Below are 27,299 nucleotides of genomic sequence, written 5' to 3'. Positions count from 1 at the left end.
CTCAGTGCACATTCTTTCTGTGTGTGTGTGTGTGTGTGTGTGTGTGTGCACGTGTGAGATGAAAATGTTTGAGATCTACCCTCTTCTCAAAGTTTAGGTATACAATGCAGTATTGTTAACAATAGTCACACCACGCTGTATGTTTGCTCTCCAGAACTTATTCATCTTACATAACTGAAACTTTGTACCCTTTGACCAAACAACTACCCCATTTTACGTTTTCTTCAAAAATATCACCATCATCAAAGGAAAACAAAAAAGCTGAAGATTAGAGAAATGGCAGCTAAGTACAAATACACGGTCCTGAACTGGATCCTACACTGAAGGGGGAAAAGGCTGTAAAGGAAATAACTGGACAATTATCAAAACTGAATTATGGACTACAGATTAAAGTTTCAATGTTTAATTATATTAATGTTTCATTTCCTGAATTCAATTACTGTAAGAGTGCATCTTTGTTCTCAGGAATTACACACTAAAGTATTAGATGTAGAGAGGAATGCTTTCTGCAACTTAATATCAAATGGTTCAGGAAAAAAAAGCGTGTATGCAGGCATGTGTGTAGAGAGAAAAAGAATGAATTTTAATAATATGATAATTGGTAAATCTGGGTAAAAGTAGTATATAGCGATTCTATTATTTTTGCAAACTTTTCATAAATATGAAATTTTTAGGTTTTAAAAGCAAGCAGAAAGGGGCGCCTGGGTGGCTCTGTCAGTTGAGCGTCTGACTCTTGATTTCAGCTCAAGTCATGATCTCAGGGTCATGGCACTGAGCCCGGGTTGGGCTCCAAGCTCACAGGGGAGTCTGCTTGAAGATTCTCTCCCTCTGCCCCTCCCCAACTCATGCATACATACTCTCTCTCAAATAAATAAATAAATCTTTAAAACATTTTTTAAAAAGAAAAGCAAGCAGAAAAAAAAAGCTGACTTAATTATACTTGCTTCTTTCCTTCTCCTGCCATACCCATGAAGTTGACATGAAACTATCTGACAAGAAGATTCATACCCCATTTTCTCAATTTGCCACAGTGCCTAAGAGATAATGCCAATTTTTGCTTCTTAGCTCATTAGTTTATAATCCACATGTAGCTTAGTCCTTTTTTCCTCCTGAAGTCATAAATTGCTTTCTACTCCCTTCTCCAATGAACTATGATGACTTGATACATACTTCATTAAAAAAAAACTACACCATTTGGTTAGCCTGGTGGCTCAGTTGGTTAAGCATTGGACACTTGGTTTTGCCTCAGGTCATGATCTCAGAGTCATGAGATCGAGCCCCATATCAGGCTCCCCACTCAGTGGGGAGTCTTCTTGAGGATTTTCTCTCTCCCTCTCCTTCTGCCCTTCCCCTGCTTGCATGCATTCACATGCTTTCTCTCTAAAATAAACAAATAAATCTTTAAAATAAAAATTGTTAAAAGTATACCATTTGCTTAAATACTGCCATCCTTTCCTTAACTTAAATCTGATTTATCTTTCCAAACAAACACAGAAGAAAACATAACTCAGTATACAATAAAATGGAATCACCAACTAATACCAATTATCTTCTTCAACATAACTTAAACTTTCAAGATTTATTTATTTGAGGGGCACCTGGGTGGCTCAGTCGGTTAGGCGTCTGCCTTCAGCTCGGGTTGTATTCCCAGGGTCCTGGGATTGAGCCCCTCATTGGCTCCCTGCTCGGCGGGGAGCCCGCTTCTCCCTCTCCCTCTGTCTCTCCTGGCTTGTGCACTCGCTCTTTCTCTCTCTCTCTCAAATGAATAAATAAAGTCTTTAAAATATATTTATTTGAGAGAGAGAGAGGGAGCGCCCAAGTGGGAGGGGCAGAGGGAGAGAGAATCTCAAGCAAACTCCAAGCTGAGAGCAGAACCCAAGGTGCGGCTCAATCTCATGACCCAGAGATCACGACCGGAGCCAAAACCGAGTCGGATGCTTAACCAACTGTGCCACCACCAAGGCGCCCTCAACATACCTCAGACTGTAAAAAAAAAATTATCATAGCCATAATTTCGGAAAGTCCTATTCACCTTAATTCTAGGCAAGTCAAACTATCTCCAAGCTATTTTCCTTGACTCTTGAATTCTCCCCTTTCCTCACTATCCTCCACCCTGACATCAGAATCTTTTTTAAAGTTAGGATTTTGACGGGGTCATTCAGAAATCCTCAGGAGTTCTCAACTGCGTTTGAATAAAATCCAAAATTTCCAGTATGTACTTTTAGGCCCTCCGCTAACTGCATACTCTCATCACTTAATAGAACTCATTCAGGCAAATCCTTTCAATCAGGCAAACATACTTCCTGAGCACTGCCTACGATTTGCTTGCTCCCATATGAATGCCTTTTATTGATACTATTGACTCATCTTAAGAGCCTTCCTTCCTTATCTACTATGTAATGCTTTCCCCCTACTTCATAATCATGCTCAAAACTCCAGTGCCTAAAAAGATTTCTCTGGCTGATTTTCCAGTCTCCAATCAACTCATCCACTCCTGTTCTATCTTAGCACTTTCACACAGAGCTCCCAATGGTAATATTTGTGCACTTATTTACCCTGTACACATTCTGTGAGCCACGAATAAGTGGATATTCTTTCCCCCATTAGACTGCAATTTTCAAGCAGAGTAGTAAGTCAAGCGGTAAGTTCCATAACTACTTACTTTTCCATTATCATATATTTAACCAGTAACATAAACAGGATCAATGTTTAATGGCCTGACAACCACTAATAGAAAATTTTACAGATACCCACAACCACGAGAAAAATCATAAAGAAAATCTATATCAGGTAGCTAAAAAATACACCTACCTTCTATTTCCTGCCCAATAGAAAGTCCGGCCCATTTTCGCTGTAAAATAAAAGAAAAAAATTAGACACTTAAAACCAAATCAATCAAAATTAGAAAAATGAGGTAAAAAGGAGTATCTATGAATTTCAGTACACATTCAAAGATCAAAACGTGGTTTAGTGTTGTGTGTTGAACTATGATCCACAAAAAGACATGTGGCATATGGGAATACAACCATATCTGGAAATAGGGTCTTTGCATATGCAATCAAGGTAAGATGAGGTCATTATCAAATTAGGGTAGGCGTAAGCCAATATGACCCGGTGTTCTTATAAGAAGAGATAGGGGCGCCTGGGTGGCTCAGATGGTTGAGCGTCTGCCTTCGGCTCAGGTCATGGCCCCAGGGTTCTGGGATGAAGCCCCGTGTCAGGATTTCTGCTCAGTGGGGAGCCTGCTGCTTCTCCCTCTCCTTCTGCTGTTCCCCCTGCTTGTGCTCTCTCGCTCTATCAAATAAATAAATAAAATCTTAAAAAAAAAAAAAGAGAGAGAGAGAGAGAAAAGATAGACACATGGGGAGAAAGTCACGTGATGATGTTGGCAGAGACTGAAGTGACACATCTACCAGTCAAGGAACATCAAGGGTTGTTGGCAACACCAGAAGCTAAGCATGGAACAGATTTTTCTCTAAGGCCTTCAGACAGAGCATGGCTCTGCTGACACCTTGATTTCAGACTTCTAGACTCCCAAACTGCAAGAGAATAATTTTAAGCCACCCACTCTGTGGTACTTTGTTACAGGAGCCCTAGGAAACATATTTATATGCTATAGTTCATATCTGACCATCTATCTGAAACATACAAAGCTTGCCCTTGGGGGCGCCTGGGTGGCACAGTAGTTAAGTGTCTGCCTTCGGCTCAGGGAGTGATCCCAGCGTTCTGGGATCGAGCCCCACATCGGGCTCCTCCGCTAGGAGCCTGCTTCTTCCTCTCCCACTCTCCCTGCTTGTGTTCCCTCTCTCGCTGGCTGTCTCTCTCTCTATCAAATAAATAAATAAAATCTTTAAAAAACAAAAAGCTTGCCCTTGTACAATAAAACTGGTATCACAGAGTAGCATGCTCCTTTGCACACTATACTGCTCCTGAAGGCCTTCATAGTATCAGAAAATATTTCGGTGTTCTAAATGTACTATGGTTACTTATACTGTTTGTTATAATATCTCAACAAGAAAGACATTCAAATCATGAAAACTAAATTAAAGCTGGTCAGCTAATCTAGTCTGAAAACCAAGCAGCCATTCTAATCATTAGATGGTCCTGATGACTCTTTGTACTAGCCAAAGAATATTCGGGCTTTTGCAACTAGACTTTAGCTTCTCCCAGGTCCAGACTGGTTACAATGGCAAGAATATACAGAGGCAGGCCAGATTGTGCTTAGGCAGGAATTTAGGACTGGCTTGGTATGGATTCAAAATTAGTCATTCCTGATAACACTTCAAAGAACAGTGAGAAAAATAATTTTTGGCTGAAAATCCACATTTTGTCTACTCATCAACCAGTGCGGATTTGGGGGTGGATGGTGAAGAGGCTGCATTGTGAGTATGTGCAACACCTGCTTTCCCCTCTAGCTCTCTTATCACAGTTGCTTCTCCCTCCTCTCCGCCCTTCATGCCCCCTTCTGTAATATCCCATCTCACTTCCGGCCAATGAGAAATTTAGCAGCATGGTGGTAAGTCCAGACTTTGAGTCAAAAAGCAGCCACAAACAGGTTCTATACTTCAATCCCAAAGACAGACTCAAAGGATGAAAGTAATAGTATCTATCATATGGGGTTGTTCTGAGAATTAAATGAGCTAATATATACAAGTATACTTAGAATAGCACTTGGCCTATTGTAAATATTATGGATTTTTTTTTTTTTTTTAAAGCAGAGAGACAAGAAGAAATAATTAGAAGCCCCTTTTCTGGCCACCAGAATCCCAGCTCTGCAAAAGTTGACAAACTCTAAAATATCCCAAACATGTGATGTGTAAAAACAAATGTGAAAAGTAGTCCTGATAATCAAGAGGCATCCAAATACAGAAAAGGGGAATTGTGAGTAAAGATCTCCCATAATTTTTGAGGGCTTCAAGAGACCTTTAATAGATCCCTAAAGAGTGTTTGATCTCTTTCCTTCAACCTCCAGGGGAATGAATCAATGCTTATTAGCATACTAGAAGGTAGGGGTTGCATTACATTGCTGAGGACTGTGGGATCAGCAGCACAAGTAAGATAAGGGAGAAAAGGATACAGACTAGTATTGCAATGCTCCTCAATTATGTATTAAGTGCCTGCAACAGTGCAAGGCAGTTTTCCTGCCACAGAATCCACCAACAATTATATATGTAATCATAATCCTTCCGCTCTTTAGGAAGCCCAGCAAGTTACATCGTAATTTGAGATAGTAACTACTCATATCATATTCATTAGCGTGAGTGACATCATTGCACTTTTAAAAATCACTATTATGTGATGTCAATTTTATAAATTTTTTTTAAGATTTTATTTTTTTTATTGGACAGAGAGAGAGAGAGCACAAGCAGGGAAAGCAGCAGGCAGAGGGAGAGTGAGAAGCAGACTCTCGTGGAGCAGGGAGCCCAAAGTGGGGTTCGATCCCAGGACCCCGGGATCATGACCTGAGCTGAAGGCAGACGCTCAACTGACTGAGCCACCCAGGCGTCCCTATAAATGTTATTTTTATATATTTTCTGTTACCCTATGAGTTAACATTAAAATAACTTGAGACTTTATCTGATAGCTAACTGATATAACCACCGAATTTTTTTAAATTAGGGGAAAAAAATCAAGGCAATAAAAAGGCAAACACAGTAAAACTGGCAATTAAGAATGTCTCTTTAGGGGTGCCTCGGTGGCTCGGTTGGTTAAGCATCTGCCTTCAGCTCGGGTTATGATCTCAGGGTCCTGGGATCGAGCCCCGAATTGGGCTCCCTGCTCAGCAGGGGAGTCTGCTTCTCCCTCTCCCTCTATCCCTCCCTACTGCTCATGCATGCGAGTGTTCACTCTCTCTATGTCTCTCAAAAAAATGAATAAAATCTTAAAAAAAAAAAAAGAATGTATCTTTAGGGGCACCTGGGTGGTTCAGTCAGTTAAGCATTCAACTCTTGATCTCAGCTCAGGTCAGGATATCAGGGTTGTGAGATTAAGCCCCTGTGTCAGGCTCCGCACTGGGCATGGAGCCTACTTAAGATTCTCTCTCTCCTTCTCCCTCTACCCCAACCCCCTTTAAGAAAGAAAAGAATGTATCTTTAAGTTCCTTATATAAATACCTAGACGTTTTTCTTCCATATGAATCAATACAGTTCCAGGATGATGCTTGCTTTAAATGAATTGATTTTTCTAGGACTTTCAAGAATGGAAGAGAATAAATCAGCATCTGAGTTACCTGAGGTAAGCTGAATGCAATGCTCCCTGGAACCACGGATGGATGGGTCCTCAATGTAAATGTGTACCTGTGGTTGGGAGAGGTCCTCACGATCACATGCCTAAAAGACAGAAACGTAGTTAATGCTCCATGTCAAAGGAAATAAAAAACATCAATTCCACTGCATGTGTTCATTTCCGACAACTGATGCTTGATGAGTACCAGGTGGAAACATGGCAGAGAGTCTGACAGTCCTGAAGGAACAGAACCACAAATTTCATTTCTTAAAACGGTTAGGAATGCAAAATGCTTTCCAGGAATAACCTTGGGCCAAGCACACATCAAGGAGACTCAGGATCAAGTTCAAGAGAGTACATACCAGTCAAAATATCAACACTATTATATTTCCAGTTTACATAAAACTAAAGACAATGATTTAGAGTCCTTGATATTAAGTAAAAATTAGATGAGTTTCCTCTCCTGGGAATTATTTCACACCCTCAACAGAATAAAGGGAGGAGAACCAAAGACAGAAGGACCAGGATATAACAGTCCAAAAAAAGTTAGTTTTAGGACTAGTCATTAAATCTCTGTAGGTTCTCACAATAGTTGAAACAGTTGCAACCTACAAAATTAAAAAGATGGTAAAAATAAAAAATTGTCACAAAAAAATGTCACAAAATGTATTTTGTGATATCATATAGATATCAATATTTATTATTTCAAAGCATTTTGTGCTAATTCATTCTGCTCAAAAGTTACCCATATATAGATAAAATATAGTCATCTCATGATAACCTCCTACAACGAGAAATTGCCAAGGACTGTGTGTGTGATGAAACCTTCAAACTCTATTTTGCAACAGCACTATCTGTTTTAAAATCACCTTTTAGAGGGGCACCTGGAGGGCTCAGTCAGTTAAGCATCTTCCTTCAGCTCAGATCATGATCCTGGGATCCTGGGAGCAAGCCCCAAGTTGGGCTCCCTGCTCAGAGGGGAGTCTGCTTCTCCCTCTCCCTCTGCTCCTCCCCCCACTAGTGCTCTCTCTCTCTCATTAGCTCGCTCTCTCAAATAAATAAATAAAATCTTTTTAGAATATCATCTTTTAAAATGTTATGACTTTTGAAATATTAACGGTTGATGTTTCTATACACATCTTTCTGCCACTAGAACACAAGTTCCTTACATCTGCTATATTTCAAGTAACTCCATCATGAGTACAGTGAACATCTGACAAATATAAGAATTCCATAAACAAATTCTCACACTGATTATCTATACCCCAGTTTATAAACAGAAAGTTCTGTGTTCAACTTAGCATCAAAGAGTTTTTAGGATAAGAAACAATATTGCAGCAATCATGTAGTGCAGCCCCTTACCCTGAAGCTGAAAACTACAAACAGTTGGCGATTCTAACTTTGTAAAACTCCTGGATTTTACAGATAGCTTTTTTTTTTTTTTTAAAGCCTCAGTTAAAATTCTGCCTTATTGTTCCTTATTTCCCTAGTCTGCCTTCTGGTGGGGCTCCTTTATCTCCTTACCTCTACCTGCCTCAGAAGCATATAGGTGGCACTGAACTTGGTAGTGGGGTTTTTAGAAATTTTGGCAGTAGGTGATATGAATTGGTTAAAATAAAAGACAACAAAAGAATACTTATAAGTAAATAAGTAAATACTTATACTTTGTTGTGCATCTTCCAATTTTCACGTCTCTTGGATTATCATAGTAATAATTATCAAAATAGCTAACATTTATTGAGGGCTTATTAATGTGCAAGGCACTGTTCTAAATGCTTTATTTCTGTAAGTCAATCTGCCCAACTACCCTGAGGAAGATATCATCATCATCCCCATTTCACAGATTAGGACACAGAGGCACAGAGACGGTAGATAAAGCTTATCCATGGTCATCCAGTCTGTAACTGGCAGAGCCAGAATCCAAACTCAGACAATCTGACTGCAGAGCCAAAATCCTAATGACTATGCTATATATGATTTAATAACCAGTATGTTTAGTTCTGCTAAGAAAGTTGATAAAAATAAAGATTATATATAAAAAGCTATGTATGATTTTTAAAACATATTAATCAAAGTTTAATATAGTATAGACTAAAATACACAACACTCCCACCTCTTCCATTTTCCAACTCAGCAGGAGGAATTAAAAAATTATTCTCAAGTTTCCTAAAAAATAAGGGCTCTCTAGAAGTTTCTAAAACACCACTTGGCAGGTTAGGAGAAAACAAAGTTAGATACTCACTGGCCAGGCTGGAAATCCTTTTCATTCACAACTGCACAGTTGGTTAAAGATAATTCATCTGTAGGACATCTTGCAGCTTGCATACTCTATAAAAATCAATGATTAAGAAAATAAAATTAAGTCATCTCTTAAATATTTTTTAAAAATTTATTTATTCAAGAGAGAGAGAGCACAAGCAGGGGGAGCAGCAGGCAGAGGGAGAGGGAGAAGCAGGCTCCCCGCTGAGCAGGGAGTCAGACATGGGGCTCAATCCCAGGACTCTGAGACCATGACCTGAGCTGAAGGCAGACGCCCAACCAACTGAGCCACCCAGACGCCCCTAAGTCATCTTTCATAACCTTAAAGAATAGTTTATGCCTCCTGTCCTCTATTCCTCATCACCTGTAGTAATTACCTATTGTTTTTGACTCCCTGCATTCCTTCCTCTGTGGTAACAGCAAACCCTTCCTTTGGGAAACTGTTCCTTCCCCATTCCATATGTTTCCGTGGGCCTGCCAATCACAGCACATGTGCAACCACAGATTCTATTTCATCCGTGGAATTTTATACAGGCATATGCCAGGAGAAGGACACTTTCCCTGGCCTCACCACTGCATGGAGGTTTCACTGCTCTACAAGAGTGAAACTATCACAGAGAAAGCCAAGGTAACAGAGACACAGACAAACAGAGACCTTGAAATACAGATCTGACCAAGTTAACTAACCAAGTTAAAGCCCTTGAGATGAATACTGAACACTGGTTATGAACCAATAAATTCTTTTTTTCACTCAAGCTTATTTGGTTTTCCATCTTTTCTGAAGAAAAGAATTTTGACTGATTCAAATGCAATGAAGTAAATTCAGTAAGTTTAATAAAGTGTATCATGAACAAATATTTTTATAAGAGACCCCAAGTGGCATGAGCCACATCTCCTAAGGATTAAGAAAGACCATCATCCAAATACCTCCAACAAAGATAATTGGAGGGTATATATTTTTTCAAAGCAGCAATTAATCTTTTTGATCAACAGCTACTAGCAAAACATTCCTTCATATAACATACTTAACCAATAACCCTTCTACCATTCTCTAGGGTTTCCTAGTTAGTGAAATATGACCCTTGTAGTCATGACATGTAGTTTATGACTAAAGTACTCATTCTTTACATCTCAAGCCAAAGCTGATTCTTCTTAAATTTGCCTTCCAAATACAAATGTATAAAGCAAAATATATTACTTTTTGCTTTGTTTTTAACTAAAATACAGTCATCCCAGTTGTTTAGAGCAATGGTCCCTAAAGCAGGCTATGTGCACCAGAAGGATTTGCAGATAATCCAAGCATCAAAATTAACTGCATTTAGAAAACAGACCTCTAAAAAAGTATATCATAAAATATTAGGCCAAGATTTTAAAGAATAATGAAGTAGCACTTTGCTCGTATTTTTTAATAAAATAGAGAATATGTTTTACATCTTTAGTTCCTTTTTAACTCTTTTTGTATATGTTTTACTATGTATATAAGCTACTAGTATGTCACTTGTAAGTACATATGTATACATATTGGAGATACAGGACCAAAACATGTTTTACTTATGGGATTCATAAAATGTTTGGAAATCACTTATTTAGAACATGAGATGAATAAAGTCTAGATCAAAAGTTTGCTTTATGAATGAGATGGTTTTTTGCCCATGGTCAGTCTGACTAGCCATCTAACAAAAGTTTATCAAACTTTTCTAGTTTCCTACCCATCCTCAGGTCTCTCTCATCTATAAGCTTCTTCCTTGTACATTCTTCTCTCTCCACTAATGCTGAGCCTCTTGCCTAGCCAACTCCTACTCATTTCAACAATTCTCAGCTCAGACATTACTTTTTCTAGAAGACCTTTCTAGACCTTTCCCTCCCCACTAAACTGATACGATAAAGTTCAAATGAAAGCACCTATTTTTATTGTCTGTTTACATGTGTGCATGGCATAAAAGACAGTAAGCTTCTCAAGAACTCAACTATATCTTGCTTACATGTGTGGTTCCCCAGGACTAGTACAGAGCTTGGTACACAGTGAATGCTCATCAAACATCTGCTGAATAAATGAATTTATGGATCAATATAAATCTAACTGCAGAATAAACTGTTCAAAGGACATGTACACAAAGGACATTTCAAGGTTACTTAGGAAGTGGTATGAAGTGACATAATTTAATTTATCTAATAGTTCAAAATTACACAGAACTGATATAGCCAAAGTAATAAAAAATGTACAAGATGCTCAATTAACCTTTTATTTTTTAAGATTTTATTTATTCATTTGAGACAGAGAGACGCAGAAAGAGAGAGAGCATGAGCAGGAGGAGAGGCAGAGGGAGAGGGAGAAGCAGACTCCCCTCTGAGCTGGAAGCCCCGACGCAAAGTTCGATCTCAAGACCCAGAGATCATGACCTGAGCCAAAGGCAAACACTTAACCACCTGAGCCACCCAGGCACCCCTGAGTTAACCTTTTCATTTATAAACTTGTTTAGTTGTCAAAGAGGCAGTGTCCTCACATTTATTATCTTAGTTTCTGTTGCTCAGGAGCCTAGGCATGGCTCATCTGGGTTGTCTAAAATCTCGTAAGGCAATAATCAAGAAGTCTGCTGGACTGCACTCTCATCTGGAGGCTTGCTTCAATGATCACTGGGATTATTGGCAGAATTTATTCCATTGCTATTGTGAGATTGAATGTCCAGGCTTCTTGCTGTAAAACACCCTCAGTTTTTAGAGAATATTCTCAATTCTTTGCTACATGGCATTCCTAATATAGTCACTTAGTTCATCAAGCCATCAAGGAGAGTCAGTACATTGAGTCCCCTAGCAAGCTGGAGTGTTATGTAACATGATGTAATTATGGAAATGACATTGCACTGCCTTTGCCATAATCTATTGGGTAGAAGCAAGCTGCTTGTCCCATATACTCAAGTATATGAGGGGATTACACAGAGGCACAAATAACTAGAGGCAGTGATGGGGGGGTCGGCTTCCAGTCTGTCTGATACAGGATATTATTTATAATACTTTTCTACATCCATCAAAAAAAAAATTGCCAAAGAGGTAGTGTCCTTCAAAAAAAAGTAAAAAACTCTGTAGAAGTCATCTGGCTAGCCAACCAAAACAGATGCTGTGAGCAAAAGGCCTTCCTAGTGGAATCTAGAAGCATCTGTGTTTTTATGATAAGCCAAGCAGGGTATCTCATTTTATCATCAAAATATAAATTCCTATAAATAGTAGCTGTTTACCCACCACAGTAATGCCAAGGGAAAATTCCACAATTTTTCTAACATTGAACTTGCCTCTAGGAAACAATAATAAAAACTCAGCCACTACAGCCATGCAGCTAATATGAAATGAAAATACCACACTGATAGGCAATTTTATAAGTTCAGTTATCTGAGTTACTAGAACATTTAACCATCTAAAGGCTATAAAATGTTTTCACTAATAACTTGAAATGTAAAAAATTATTAACTCATTGCTACTCAAAAGAACAAAAATCTCAACAAATCTTTAATGGAAACTTTAGCAGAGGCAATTATATCATTACTTGAAAGCCTTTATTAGGGGCACCTGGGTGGCTCAGTCGTTAAGCATCTTCCTGCAGCTCAGGGCGTGATCCCAGAGTCCTGGGATCGAGCCCCACATCAGGTTCCTCTGCTGGGAGCCTGCTTCTTCCTCTCCCACTCCCCTTGCTTGTGTTCCCTCTCTTGCTGGCTGTCTCTCTGTCAAATAAATAAATAAAATCTTTAAAAAAAAAAAGTCTTTATTAAAGTGCAGAAAGAGAATTTGCTTCTCTTCATCAAAAAAAAAAATTGGAAGGATTTAACCAGGTCTCCTCTGGGCAACATTATACAGGTTTTGAATTCAAATAACATAATTCCATCCAAAGGTCTACTTTAAGAACTGGATTAATTAAATATATGCTTTGTCACTTACCAAAGAATTTAATAGGGAAAAATAAATAGAAAAAAACAGAGTGCAGTACCTAACTAGAAGAGCTCCTTGCCAAATAACTGCCCCTACCCTAGCTAACTGCAACACTCATGAATCCTCATGCTTTTCCTCTGCGGTGCTTGAGGCTTGGTTACATCTCTCTAGAGACACCCAAACCCCCCACAGGAAAGGGAAGTAGGACGGATAACATGAACTTGCCCAGAGCCAGCTCCGCTGACAAGTCTCACTCCATTATTTCTTGTCAGACGAGCTTTGCTGAAAAATAACATTTTAGAACTGTGTTGTTCAATAAAGTAACCACTAGACAGAGATGGCTATTAAAATTAAAATAAAAAATTCCATTCAGTTGCACTAGCCACCTTTCAAGTGCCACATGTGGCTAGTAGCTATCACTGTGGAAATTTCCACTGGACAGGGCTAGTCTAGGATTATGTGAGAAAGCCCATCAGTGATATCTGTCTTCAGGCCTCGAGATCACTCCATGCTATAAACTCCGGTAATAATTTCTGTTAAAATTTGAAGTCATGTGAGCCTATAAGTGGTGGAGTAGAAATAAGTTAGTCTTAAAGTTATCTCTCAAAGAGCCTGTAGGGATACTTCTACCTTATTCATTTCAGACCAATAACTATTCAAATAAATGAACCTCCTGACATCCCTTAGGGACTTAAAATTCCTTTACAGATTTATCCTGAAAAAGAAAAAAAGCAAGTTCCAATTTTGGTCTTTTTTTGGGGGGAGGGACCCCAAAGAAAAATGTAAAAGGCTGACAACATTAAATACTGGCAAAGACGTAATACAGTTTCCTATAAAGTTAGTGACCCAGCAAGTCGGCCTAGCTTTTTATTCAAGAGAAATGAAAACATATAGCCACACTTGTACACAAATGTTCACAGAAGCTTTATTCATTATAGCCAAAAATCGGAAAGACACACAAGTGCCTACCAACACATGAATGGAAAAACAAATTGTGGTACTGCCATACGATGGAATACTACCCAGCACTTAAAAAGAAACCATGGATACATGCAACAACATGAGTAAACTTCAAAAACATAATAATGAGTAAAAGAAGCCAAATGCAAATCACTGGATATTATGTAAATTTCACCTCATATTCAGATGAAGTTCTAGAAGAGGCAAAAGTAATCTAGAGCAACAGCAACAAAAAGATTAGTCAGTGCTTGCCTGAGTGAAAAGGACAGTAAAGAAGCATGAAGTAACTTTTTGACATGACAGAAGTGTTTTATATGGTTTTTTAAGATTTTATTTACTCAGGGGCGCCTGGGTGGCTCAGTTGGTTAAGCATCTGCCTTCCACTCGGGTCATGATCTCAGGGTTCTGGGATCAAGCCCCACATCAGTCTCCCTGCTTGGTGGGGAGCCTGCTTCTCCCTCTTCCACTCCCCTGGCCCTGCTTGTGTGCTCAGTCTCTCGTTCCCTCTATCTCAAATGAATTTATTTATTTGAGACAGTGAGCGGGAGCACGGGGAAGGGACAGCGGGAGAGGGAAAAGCAAACTCCCCAACTGAGGAGGGAGCCCAATGCAGGGCTCAATCCCAGGACCCTGGGATCATGACTCGAGCTAAAAGCAAACACGTAACAAACTGAGCCACCCAGGCGCCTGATAAGTGTTTTACATCCTGATTGCCTTTTACTGTATATAGGTTATAACTCAATAAAGTTGAAAGATTATGCTCTGATTTTTCAATGGCTGTACAGTCTAATAATTTCCATTGCAAAGATAGGATAAATGCTAAAACTAGAAAACAGAGTTTCAGTACAAGTTCAAAATGGGGCCCTTATCTCTATATAACAAAGACCTAGACCTTGATACATCCACACTCCTACGTGGTAGACAGAGACAATTTGGTCTGCAGAACAGCCTCCGTTCACTCCCCAACCAGTCCTCATCCCAGACGCAGGAAACATACAGAACTAAAAGAATGGTCAGATCTACCTCTAAAAGGCCAGTCCAAGGGTACTGCCCATACTGGCCAGTCCTGGGCACAGGAAGTCAAAGTGGAAGGATAAAACCTACAACTTCTTCTGGCACAAATGTCCCATACTGACAGTCAGATTGGTAATTCTTCCTCCTGAGAAGAATAAGTAAGGATTTTTTCCCCTGTAATAATTCTTCCCCTAAGAGGCAAGGAAGTTTGAGCTAAAGTTCTACCCTCCCTATGGGCAGGGACAGAAAAGTGAGAAAATAGTAGGAAGAAAGGCACACCCACCCACACATACACAACAATGAGAATTAAATGAGATAATCCTCATTTACTGATGTGGAGTAAATACTCAATGAATCTTAGCTATTATTATAACTATCCTAAAGATACTCAGTAATAGCAAAAAAAAAAAAAAAATCACAGACACCTAAACCTAAATAAATGCCATTAATAGGGGTGTGGCTAAAAGAATCCCAACTATGCAGCCATTTCAAGGTCAAGGTACCTCTGTGTGTTGCTGACAAGGGCAAATGTCCACGATATAGTGCTAAATGTTTCTTAAGTTACAAAACAGTGTGTAGAGTAACCTTTTTTTTTTTAATAAACAAGATACACACTAAAATAGCAGTATTTACTTCTGAGGAGAAACAAGAAGGCATAAGGGAAACACTTTCACTTTTCACAATTCTAAAATTACTTTTACAATAAATAACCTTTGTCTTACGGAAATAATTTTTCTTTTTAAATTTATTTATTTTAAGTAATCTCCCCACCCAATATGGGGCTCAGACTCACAAACTCAAGATCAAGAGTCACTCCCTCTTCTGACTAAGCCAGCCAGGCACCCAGGGAAATAATTTTAAATATTGAAAACTTCTATGTACAAAATTGTCCTCTACAGCATTATCTTAACAGTGATGAATTAGAAGCAACCTAAAAATACTATTTCCAAGTAAAGGCTATGTAAACTACAACATATCCACTTACTTAAATATCACAATATATTGAGGGGTTTATATCACAGGAATATGAAAAAATACACATAAGTTTTACTTTACAGTTTGATTTTTTAAAAGAATAGCAAATCAACTAAATGGAAACACACCAAAATGTAAAAAACAATTGTAATTGGATAATGGAACTACAGATGATTTTTTTTCATCTTTTTTTGTGCATTTTCCAATTTTACCAAATTAAAATTTTTGTTTTAAAGTTAATTGACGGTGGAGTGCCTGAGTGGCTCAGTCAGTTAAACATCCAGCTCTTGATTTTGGCTTAGGTCATGGTCCCAGGTTCATGAGATTGAGCCCCACGTCAGGCTCCACGCTCAGCAGTGAGTCTACTTGAGATTCTCTCTCCCTCTCCCCCCCCCCCGCCCTCTCTCTCAAATAAATAAATCTTTAAAGTTGATTGATGGCATTTCATTTTAGATCTCTGTCTGCTTCTGTATAGATAGTTATGACCACACACATTAGGAAATAACTCAAAGGACATGCTTAATAAAGGTCATTGTCATTACGCTTGACATACAAGACACTGACTCATCCTTTGTGTGTGTCTTTTCTTCATAATTAAATCATGTTGGTTAAATCTAATTTTCTTTTGATAATGGTGTGACAAGGATTTTTGTAAATAAAGAAAAAGCACGTCTAGCAAACTCAGTAAGAAGCTATAAAATATGGTTTGAGGGGCACCTGGGTGGCTCAGTCATTAAGTGTCTGCCTTCGGCTCAGGTCATGATCCCAGGGTCCTGGGATCAAGCCCCACGAAGGGCTCCCAGAAGGAGCCTCCTTCTCCCTCTTCCACTCCCCCTGTTTGTGTTCCTTCTCTCAGTCTCTTTATAAATAAAATCATTTTAAAAAATAAATAAATAAAAATAAAATATGGTCTGAGACACAGAACCACTTGATAATCATACAAAGAGTTAAAATTTATTTATATTGGGCAGGTTAACCAATGACAGTACAGCACTAAATCACAGTCAGTTAACTGAGTCCTTGGCACTGTAAACAATTTCCTCTCCAAGGCTGCATTAATCTGGGGAAGTTCGTCAATGCCTTAAAATAAATTATTTAAGAATTTGGAGAAGTACCTGGAAGAATATCTAGCACATGATAGGGACTCAATAAGTGTTGGTTGAATTTTTAAATTTTTGGAGAAATATATCTACAAAGTTGAAGAAAATTAATGCCTATCTAAGCAGATAAATACATATAATCAAAAACTGCTATAAATAAGAAATAGACAACAGGTTCCAAGTACAACAGAAACAAAAAATGTTTAAAGTACTAGAAAAAAGTTTAGCAAAATGCATAAGACCCTCACAAAGAAAATCAATGGAAATACATAAGAGAATATCCATATAAATGTAGAGAAATATGATGTTATTGTATGCAATGACTCAATATTGTAAGGGAATCATGAACTCCAAATTAACCTATAAATGTAATGTAATTATAAGCAGAATCCCAACGGGTCATTCATAAATTCAATACAGTAAAGGAACTGCCAAGTAAAATACAGTAGAGGAAATGGGAGGGAATTTTCTTAATTTGTTAGTCAAGAAAACTTTTAGGAAGAATGAGGGCAACTGGCCCTACTAGACATCAAAACATGTATATACAATAATTAAAACAAGATGGTACTGGTACAAAAACAAACGGTTCATGGAGTAGAACTACCAACAGAGAGGGGCGCCTGGGTGGCTCAAGTCGCTAAAGCGTCTGCCTTCAGCTCAGGGAGTGATCCCAGAGTTCTGGGATTGAGCCCCGCATCAGGCTCCTCTGCTGGGAGGCTGCTTCTTCCTCTCCTACTCCCCCTGCTTGTGTTCCCTCTCTCGCTGGCTGTCTCTCTCTCTGTCAAATAAATAAATAAATAATAAAATCTTAAAAAAAAAAAAGAACTACTAACAGAGAAATAGGATTAAATATACATGAGAACTTAATATACAAGATTGAGAATCAGTGGGGGAAACTATTCAATAATGGTGTTGAGACAACAGACTATCCATTTGGTAGTGGTGAGGGAGGAGTGTTAATAATAATAGCTAAGGGGCGCCTGCGTGGCTCAGTCGTTAAGTGTCTGCCTTTGGCTCAGTTCATGATCCCAGTACACTGGGATCGAGCCCCGCATTGGGCTCCCTGCTCAGCGGGAAGCCTGCTTCTCCCTCTCCCACTCCCCTGCTTGTGTTGCCTCTCCCTCTGTCAAATAAATAAATAAAATCTTAAAAAAAAAAAAAAAAGCTAATGTGTTTGGGGAGTTTCATTATGAATCAGACACAGTTTTAAGAGCTTCACATACCTGCAAACATCCCAGCCCACAATTCTTTCTGATTACCAAAATCTAACATTACAGTTGACCCCTTGAACTACATGGGTTTGAACTCTACTTCTATGAAGCTTTTTTTTGATAAATACATTACAGTATTATAAATGTATTTTCTCTTCTTTATGATTTTCTTTATATATATATATATATTTTTTTTTTTTTTTTAATCAAGTAAACTCTATGCCCAACGTGGGGCTCAAACTCACAACCCCAAGATCTAGAGTCACACGTTCTACCAACTGAGCCAGCCAGGTGCCTCCCATATGATTTTCTTAACATTTTTTTCTCTAGCTTAATTCACTGTTAAGAATACAGCATACAAAATAAGTGTTATTCAACCATTTCTCAGTAAGGCTTCTGGTAACAGACTATTAGTAGCTAAGATTTGGGGGAGTCAAAAATTCTAACTGGAATTTCCATTGTCAATGTCCCTAACCCCTGTGTTCTTCAAAGGTCAACTGTATCTGCCTCACTCCAGCTCTAGGTGTGTTTCTCACAACACAAGAAAATTACTCCTCTTTAAATGATTCTTTAATATGATTCATTCTGAATATTCATACTTAGAAGAGAAAAAATTATTTTAAGGTGAATAACTGAAGATTGCATATTTTCATCCTATAGGCACCTTCAATATGATTTAAGCATATAATATAGTTTCATTTCATCATCTTCAAGGATCACAACAGTCCACTGTTAACTTCAACCACCCTCATCTTGGACTTCTAGCCTCCATAACTGTGAGAAATAAATTTCTGCTGTTTAAAGTTACCCAGTCTCTGGCATTTTATTATAGCAGCCCAAAAAGACTAAGACAATTTCATGTAACATACAATTCATCATTTTAAAGTGTACATTTCAGTGGTTTTTACAATATTCGCTATGTTGTGCAATCATCACCACTAACGCTTCCAGAACATTTCCAGCAAACTTCAAAAAGAAACCCTGTACTTATTAGTAGTTAGTCCCAATTTTCCCCTCCCTTCACCCTCTGATAACCACTAGTTTAACTGTCACTGTGGATTTACCTAGTCTGGACATTTCATATGAACAGAATCATAAAATCTGTCATCTTTGTAGGACTGTCTTCTTTCGCTTAGCATAATGTCTTCAAGATTTTCTATGTTGCAGTGTGTGACCAGATCATTCACACTGTATGAATAGGCCACATTGGTTTATCTAGTCATCAGCTGATAGACATTGGGTTATTTCCACTTTTTGGCTATTATGAATAATGCTATGAACATCCATCTAACAAGTTTATGTACAAACATGTACTTTCGTCTCACTTAATTATATACCTAGGAGTAGAACTGCTGAGTCATTCTGTTTAACTTTCTGAAGAACTGTCACTGTTTTCCACAATGACTACAGCATTTTACATTCTCACCAGCAGAGGATAACAGTTCCAATTTCCCTGCATGAGCACCCACACTTTTTCTTTTTTTTAAACTATAACCAACCTAACGGGTGTAAAGTGGTACCTCATTGGTTTGTTTTGTTTTTCTTAAGGCTGGGCGTGAAGCCTAACGCAGGGCTTGAACTCACCACCCTGAGGTCAACACCTGAGCTGAGATCAAGAGTTAGATGCTTAATCAACTGAGCCACTCAGGAACCCCTCATCATGGCTTTAATTTGCATTTCCTTAATGATAATGATGTTGAACATCTCTTCACATGCTTACTGCTCATTTGCACATTTGTTTAGGAGAGATGTCTATTCAAATCCTTTACCGATTTTTATTTTTCCATTGCCTGTTTTTATATTGTTGTCTTTTAATGTTGAGTTGCAAGAGTTCTTTATATATTCTGGATGCTAGACCCTTATCAGATATATGATTTGCAAATATTCTCTCCCATTCTGTGGGTTGTCATATTTTTGATAGTGGTCTTCGATGCATAAAAGTTTTAAATTTTGATGAAGTCCAACTTATCTATTTTTTTGTGCTTTTGTCATACCCAAAAGAAAATCACTGTTTAACCCCAAGTCATGCAGATTTTTACCAATGTTTCTTCCTAAGAATGTTACAGATTTAGATCTTTCATCCATTCTGAGTTAATTTTTTGTATGTGGTGTGAGGTAGGGGTCCAAATTCACTCTTTTGCATGAAGATATCCAGCTGTCCCAGCATCATTTGCTAAAAAGACTGTTCTTTCCCCATTGAATGGTCTTGGCATGCTTGTTAAAAATCAATTGACCATGAATTTATGGGTTTACTTTTGGACTTTCAATTCTATTCCATTGGTTTATATGACTATCCTTATGCCACCAGCACATCATCTTGATTATTATAGCTTTGTAGTAAGTTTTGAAATCATGTGTGTGTCCTGCAACTTTGTTCTACTTTTTCCAATTGTTGTGGATTCAATGGCTTTGCAACCCCATATGAATTTTAGGAGAAGCTTATCCATTTCTGGAAAAAAGGCAGTTGGAATTTTGACGAGGATCACACTGAATTTACAGATCAATTCAGGGAGTATTGCTACATTAATAATATTAAGTCTTCCAATCCATGAACACAAGATGTCTTTCCATTTCTTTAGATCTTTAATTTCTTTCAACATGTTTTGTAGTTTTTAGGGTACAAGCATTGTACTTCCTTGAATTTATTCATAAGTACTTTATTCTTTTTGATGTTATCGTAAATGGAATTGTTTTCTCAATTTCATTTTCAGATTGTTCATTGCTAGTGTATGGAAATGCAACTGATTTTTGTATATTGATCTTGTATCCTGCAACTTTGCTGGATTCATTTTTTGTAAATTCTTTAGGGTTTTCTATATATAAGATCATGTCATCTGCAAATTGAACTTTATTTCTTTCCAAACTTTTTTTTTCTTTACCTTACTTGTGAACTGCCTACCTAGAACCTCCAATATCTCATTGAATATAAGTAGCAAGAGCAGGCATCCTTATCTTGTTCCTGATCTTAAAATGGAAAGCTTTCAGTTTTCTCCAGTAAGTATAATGTTAGCTGTGGATTATTCTGTTGAATTTTGCTTGTTGAACTGAATTTACAGAGTGCCAACTCAAGGTTGCTCCGAGAATCTAACAAGAAAAGATCTGTGAAGGTGTTTTCAAAACTGTAAAATACCATTTAGTTTAAGATATCTTTATTCAGTAACTTAGTGCTCTTACTCTAAAAAGTTATCTCTAAATGTTAAAGAAATGAAAACAATGTTTGTGAAGCTCTCTTTTTAATTCCCGACATCCTGATGGAAGTGTAGTACTTATGTTCTTTTGAAGGGTGAAGGGGAAGAGAAGAATCCTAGAAGAAGTAATCAGAACAAAAATAGAAGGCCTAGAGCCTCACCCCAGTTTAAAAAAAAGAACTACCATTTCTTTAAATCAACTTTTATTGAAGAAAAACATACCTCCAGAAACGTACGTACATTAAAGTGTCTGGCTAAATGAATTTCTAAAAAGTGAACACACCGAGTTCAAGAAAGAGAACAATACCAGCCTCCCATACTTCCCCCTCCTAGTTACTAGCCCTTTACCCCCAACTACAGATAACCAGTATCTTGTTTCTATCATCAGAAATAATCATAGTTTTGCCTATTTTTGAAACTTTATATAAATAGAATCATATAGTATGTGCAATTTTGTGTCTGACTTCTCTCCCTCAATGTCATGATTGTGAAACGCATCCACACTCTTGCATGCAGCACTAGTTCATTCATTTTCATTGCTTTTTATAGTATATAATTATATGACTATGCCACCATTATTTATCCATTTGAGTTGTCTCCAGTTTTTAATTATGAATACTGCTGCTATCAGCATGTTTGTACATGTCTTTTGAATAATATATGTATGAATTTCTATTGGATATACACCCCCCCCACACACAGCCTCCAGAACTGCTGGGTCATAGCATATACATACATGTTCAGCTTCAGGGAATTTTGCCTAACATGTACAATGTGGTGTTTTGATATAAGTATACTTTGTGGAATGACAACCACAATCAAGCTAATTAACATATCCAGCACCTCACATAGTTAACCATTTTCTCTGTGTGTGGTAAGAACACTTAAGATCTACTCTCAGCAAATTTCAAGTATACAATATATCATTTTTAACGATAGTTACCATGCTATCTAGCATTTTAAATTGTTTCTATGGGAAGAGCACTTCAAATACCAAATTCACTATACTGCAGGAAATAACTTTGCATTCTTAAATGTTTGAGAATTGGATACAGTTCAAGGTATTAACGGGAAGAAAAGGCAATAATCCTGAAATCTCGAAATAACAAGGTTGAATATACATTTGGAAAGAAATGGGAAAATTATCTTCAGCAATCTGGAGAGCACCATGTACCAAGTCAATGGTTCTTAACTTTAGCATACATCAGAATCACTTGGATAATGTGTTAAAGGAGATTGCAGGGGCCCCACCACCAGAGTTTCTAATTTCATCAGCCTGGGGTAGGGCCTGAGAATTTGCATTTCTAACAAGTTCTCGGGTGATACTGATTAGCTGGTCTGCAGATTCCACTTTGAGAATCACTGTATTAAGTAAGGAGAAATAATCTTCATAAAAACAGAAATACCTACAGGTTCCTTTCTTTCTACAATAGAAATGTGGGAAACAGGCTTCAATAATGCCCTTAGGCCATTTCATCATTTAACTTGAAAAATACAATTAAGTTTATTTTGATGCTTGTTAAGTAGTAAATTGATTGGGAGGCTTTTTATACAAAAAACAATAATCAGACTCAATATCGGCACATGGAGAAAAAAGACTAGCATGAAATCCAGCAGCTGTTTAAAGTTAGATCTATGCCACATTATTAATGATCTGAATAACAGAATAAACATCAGTACAGAATTCAACAGCTTGGCAGAGAATGTAACATTAAAATTCAAACTACATTGTCCAAAATGATGATTTATTAAGGTATTTAGAAATAAATGTTCATCCATTCACTCAACAATCATTCACTGAGTAATACATCCACACCAGGCTCTGTTCAAACAGTGAGAACCACGTCTTCTATCATCTCACAAAATGCTGTCAATATTATTCTCTAGGAGAAAAGTAACTAGGATAACTAAATTTTTTAAATTCCCCCACCTTGATGTTCTTTGGAAGACCCAGAATTAGCGATAATTGCTATTTTCATTGCTTGTCAACCAAGTAAGAAAATGTTTGTTCATATGCACATAACACTAAAAACACTTTACAGTATTTAAAAATCCACCAGCAAAACCCTAAAATATTCTTTTATTATTTAGGGATTTTAAAAATAAGTGAATGTTGGATTTGAAAAATGACTACTTATTTCTTACTTTAATAATTTTCCCATTTTCTACATTACCAAAGATCTATATGGCTAGTGCAAAACACGTGAGAACTTTAGCACTTCATTCTGAATTTAGCAAAGGACCAAAATACCCTGCATTACTCACAAACAGCTGATGCTAATTCATTTGGTTTCAAATCTATAGAGCACAAAGTTTTGATAAATTATTAGTACTTTTTGGCTTAATGTCAAAAAAAAAAAAAAGAAAAGGAAATCGGCTTTGTAGAGTAAATTCAGCTGAATTTTATTGAAATTATCTTTTATCTGCTCTTGTAAAACATAAGGGAAAAATGCAGGTCAAAATCAATGACAATAAAGATAATTTTTTTCTAAAGATTTTTTATTTTTAAGTAATCTCTACACCCAATATGGGGCTTGAACTCATGACCCTGAGATTGAGTTGCACACCCTACTGACTAAGCCAGCCAGGCACCTCAATAAAGATAAATCTAAATTTAAAGATAAAGACATTTTTTGGGGCACCTGGGTGGCTCAATCATTAAGCGTCTGCCTTCGGCTCAGGTCATGATCCCAGGGTCCTGGGATAGAGCCCCACATCGGGCTCCCTGCTCAGCGGGAAGCCTGCTTCTCACACTCCCCCTGCTTGTGTTCCCTCTCTCCCTGTGTCTCTGTCAAATAAATAAAATCTTAAAAAAAAAAAGATAAAGACATTTTTTAAAAGAGGAAAGATTACCTTCATATGGAAAAGGGTCAAGAAATGCCAAATAAAGAAAAATAAGGAGGGGGCAAGAATAATTTTAGCATATATCAAGAATAATTTTAAAGCTATCATACAATATATATAACATCAAATAATACAATTATTATAAAATATATAATATGATATACATTTAATATAATATTAAAGCTATTTTAATTAAAACAGTGGCACTGGTGCATGTATAGGCAAACAGCATATTAATAACAGAGTCCAGACTTAGGGTGGTTATAAAACACAGATATAGCATTAAAATCAGTGGGAAAAAAGGATGGACTCAATAAATGACGTTGGGACAACTGGCTATACATATGGAAAAGATAAAATTAGCTTCCCAATTCACACCAAACACAAAAATAAATTCCAGATGAATTCTTTCTTTTTTTTTTTCCCCTTAAGATGTGTTTACTTATTTATTTGAGAGTGAGAGCGAGAGAGATCACATAGGGAAGAGGAAGAAGCAGACTTGCCACTGATCAGGGAGCCTGATGTGGGGCTTGATCCCAGAACCCTAGGATCATGACCTAAGCCAGAGGCAGACGATTAACCCTCTTAGCCATCCAGGCACCCCAAATTCCAGACGAATTAAACACCAAATTGTAAAACCCAAAATTTTAAACTTTTGAGATGAGTATCTTTTTGACTTGAAAGTAGGTAAAGATTTCTTTTAGGGCACCTGGGTGGCTCAGTTGGCTGAGCAGCTGACTCTTGGTTTTGGCTCAGGTCATGATCTCAGGGTCCTGGGATTGAGCCCCGCGTGGGCTCTGCGCTCAGTGGGAAGTCTGCTTCAGGATTCTCTCTCTCCCTCTCCCTCTCCTTCTGGCCCTCCCCTGCTGTCTCTCTCTCCCTCTAAAATAAATAAATAAACCTTAAAAAAAAAAAGATTTCTCTTAAAGCACACAAACACAATAATCATAAGGTAACAAATAAGTAATTATAGCTATAATAAAATTTAAACCTAAAACTCTATAAACATGAAAATATCACCACTGTCTGGGAGAAGCTATTTACAACTAAATAAGAATGAGATTCCAAAGCATACCTTACTCCCCACAAAACGAAAACTCTACAAATTAATTTTTTTTTTAAATACTAATAGCCAAAAGGTAAAAATAGGCAAAGGTTATACAAAGATGATTTGGAGAAGGAGATATCCCAATGACCAATATGAAAACTGCTCAATCTCACTAGTAATTAGGGAAAAAATGCAAATTTATTTATTTTTAAAGATTTTATTTATTTGAGAGAGAGAAAGCATGAGGTGGGGAGGGTCAGAGAGAGAAGGAGAAGCAGGCTCCCCACTGAGCCAGGAGCCTGATGCGGAGCTCTATCCCAGGACCCTGAGATCATGACCTGAGCCAAAGGCAGACACTTAACCGCCTGATCCCCCCAGGCGCCCCGAAAAAATGCAAATTTAAACAGTAAGATTGTTTATACCTATCATAATGTAGAAATTATAATGTCGGCTATGTTAAGTGCTGGAAAGGACATGAGTAACACACACTCATATACTGCTGGCAAGAGTGCAAACTGGTATAACTAGGTAAAGACAAAGGTTAACTCATCACCCAGCAATTCTATGTAGCAATTCTACATAAGATACATGTCTAAGTTTCTAGACATGTATCTTAAAGAAACTCTTACATGTGCATGTAAGGAGACATATAGAAGAATGTATACTCCATAAAAAATAAAATTGGAAGCCACTTAAATTATCCTCAGATAAGAAAAGAGATAATTGTGGAACAGTCACAAAATAGGATACTACACAGTAGTTAAACAGAATTAACTGGCTCTCTATATATCAACATGACTAAATTTCAAATGTCATTTTAAATTTAAAAAATGCAGTTTGCAGAAGGAAATATACAGTATGACATCATTATATATATTTTTAAAACACACAAAACAATTTATTACTTATGGGCACAAACATACATAAATGTAAACAGAAAGGATCTATACCAACTTCAGAATAGTGGTTAATTTGGGGGAAAGGTTAGTGAAATCAAAAGGAGATACAAAAGAGATTCAATTGGATCTGTAATGTTTTATTTCTAAAAATTAAAGTTCTGAAACAAATATCACAATATGTTAACACTTAAATCTGGGTGGTGAGCATATGGATACATGCTATTTGCTGTACTTTTCAGCATGCTTGAAATCTTTTTTAAGATTTTTTTTTTTAAGTAATCTCTGTACCCAATGTGGGGCTCGAACTCACAACCCCAAGATCAAAAGTTGCATGTTCTTCTGAGTGAGCCAGCCAGGCGCCCCATGCTTGAAATCTCTTAAAGTGTATATAAATTATTCTTGTTTAAATGCACAGAATTTCTAGAAATACTTACAGTCAAGAAAGGAATAGTTTCCACCATAAAAAATAAGTCGGAAATTATGAGATTAAATCTCTAGGAAACTGAAAGACAACATAGTGTAGGCCTCAGAGCCCACTCAGTGGTATTAATACGGAATTGTGAGAGAGGATCTCATTAAGACGTTCTTACCGAAGATACACACCCAGAGTATGGACCCTTAAGAACTGCACTATAGCAAAGTGTCTAGTATATTGCCAGTGCAGGTGTTTCCAGGGGCTCACTGTTCTGACAATTCAAGAATTTTCAAAAGTACAATAGTATACTTTCTTTTTTTTTTTTTTAAGATTTTATTTATTTGTCAGAGAGAGAGAGGGCACAAGCAGCAGACAGAGGCAGAAGCAGGCCCCCCGCTGAGAAGTAGCCCGATGCGGAACTCGATCCCAGGACCCTGGGATCATGACCTGAGCCAAAGGCAGATGCTTAACTGACTGAGCCACCCAGGCATTCCCAATAGTATACTTTCACCTTATACCTCTGCACCTTGTTTTAAGTACTTGAAAAAAGAATACATCCACTTTAAGCATAAATTTCTTTTGTTTCAAAAAGAAGCTATTTAATAGTGCTATAAATAGTTCAATTTTATTTTCTAAAACATATTGCATTTGAAGATACTTTTTAAAATCTCCACTAAAGTAACACACACAAACAATAACTACTGCATGTAAGAGTGCAGAAAGTTGATGTGCAACTCTGACTTTACGAAACAAGACTACAAAACATTCTGTATTGTTTGATTGGACTTGTGGTATTGCACATAAGCTATTCCCAATTCAGAACTTGTGCTCCAAAACTACCTGAAGGTCGATTATTTGGTAAAGATGTCATTTACCCACAAAATGTTATAAATGGCTAGGTTTCTTGGGGCGCATGGTGGCTCAGGCATTTGAGCATCAGACTCTTGGTTTCAGCTCAGGTTATGATCTCAGGGTCGTGGGATAGAGCCCCACATCCGGCTCTGCGCAGGAATCATCTGCTTCAGATTCTCTCTCTCCCTCCCCCTCTCTCTCTCCCTCTGTCCCTCCCCACTCACGCTCTCTAAAATAAACAAAATCTTTAAAAATAAATACATAAACAAATAAATGGCTAGGTTTCTAGACTAGGCTACAAGTTTCATCAGTATACTGATACTAAATATACTAGCCTGCCCTCGAAAAACGTGAGATTAGGTAAATTTTACCTCTAACATCTTTCTTCTTA

The 27,299-nt window shown here is 37.5% G+C and overlaps 1 protein-coding gene across 1 annotated transcript in view; it reads right to left on the bottom strand.

Annotated features, from left to right (window-relative positions):
- NSF (N-ethylmaleimide sensitive factor, vesicle fusing ATPase) overlaps positions 1-27,299 on the bottom strand; it is a 147,125-nt gene that overhangs the window by 114,593 nt on the left and 5,233 nt on the right. Inside the window, exons 2-4 of the mRNA XM_045814603.2 lie at positions 8,468-8,553; positions 6,230-6,329; positions 2,812-2,851 (exon numbers count right to left, since the gene is read on the bottom strand). Coding sequence (XP_045670559.1) covers positions 2,812-2,851; positions 6,230-6,329; positions 8,468-8,553 — 226 coding nt within the window. The remainder of the gene's footprint in view (positions 1-2,811; positions 2,852-6,229; positions 6,330-8,467; positions 8,554-27,299) is intronic.

Source organism: Ursus americanus, chromosome 23 (assembly GCF_024610735.1).
Source record: "Ursus americanus isolate L20-20 chromosome 23, mUrsAme1.1.p, whole genome shotgun sequence".
NCBI lineage: Eukaryota > Metazoa > Chordata > Mammalia > Carnivora > Ursidae > Ursus > Ursus americanus.
Note: the sequence above shows the minus strand (reverse complement) of the source record. Positions and strands in the feature narration are given on the sequence as shown.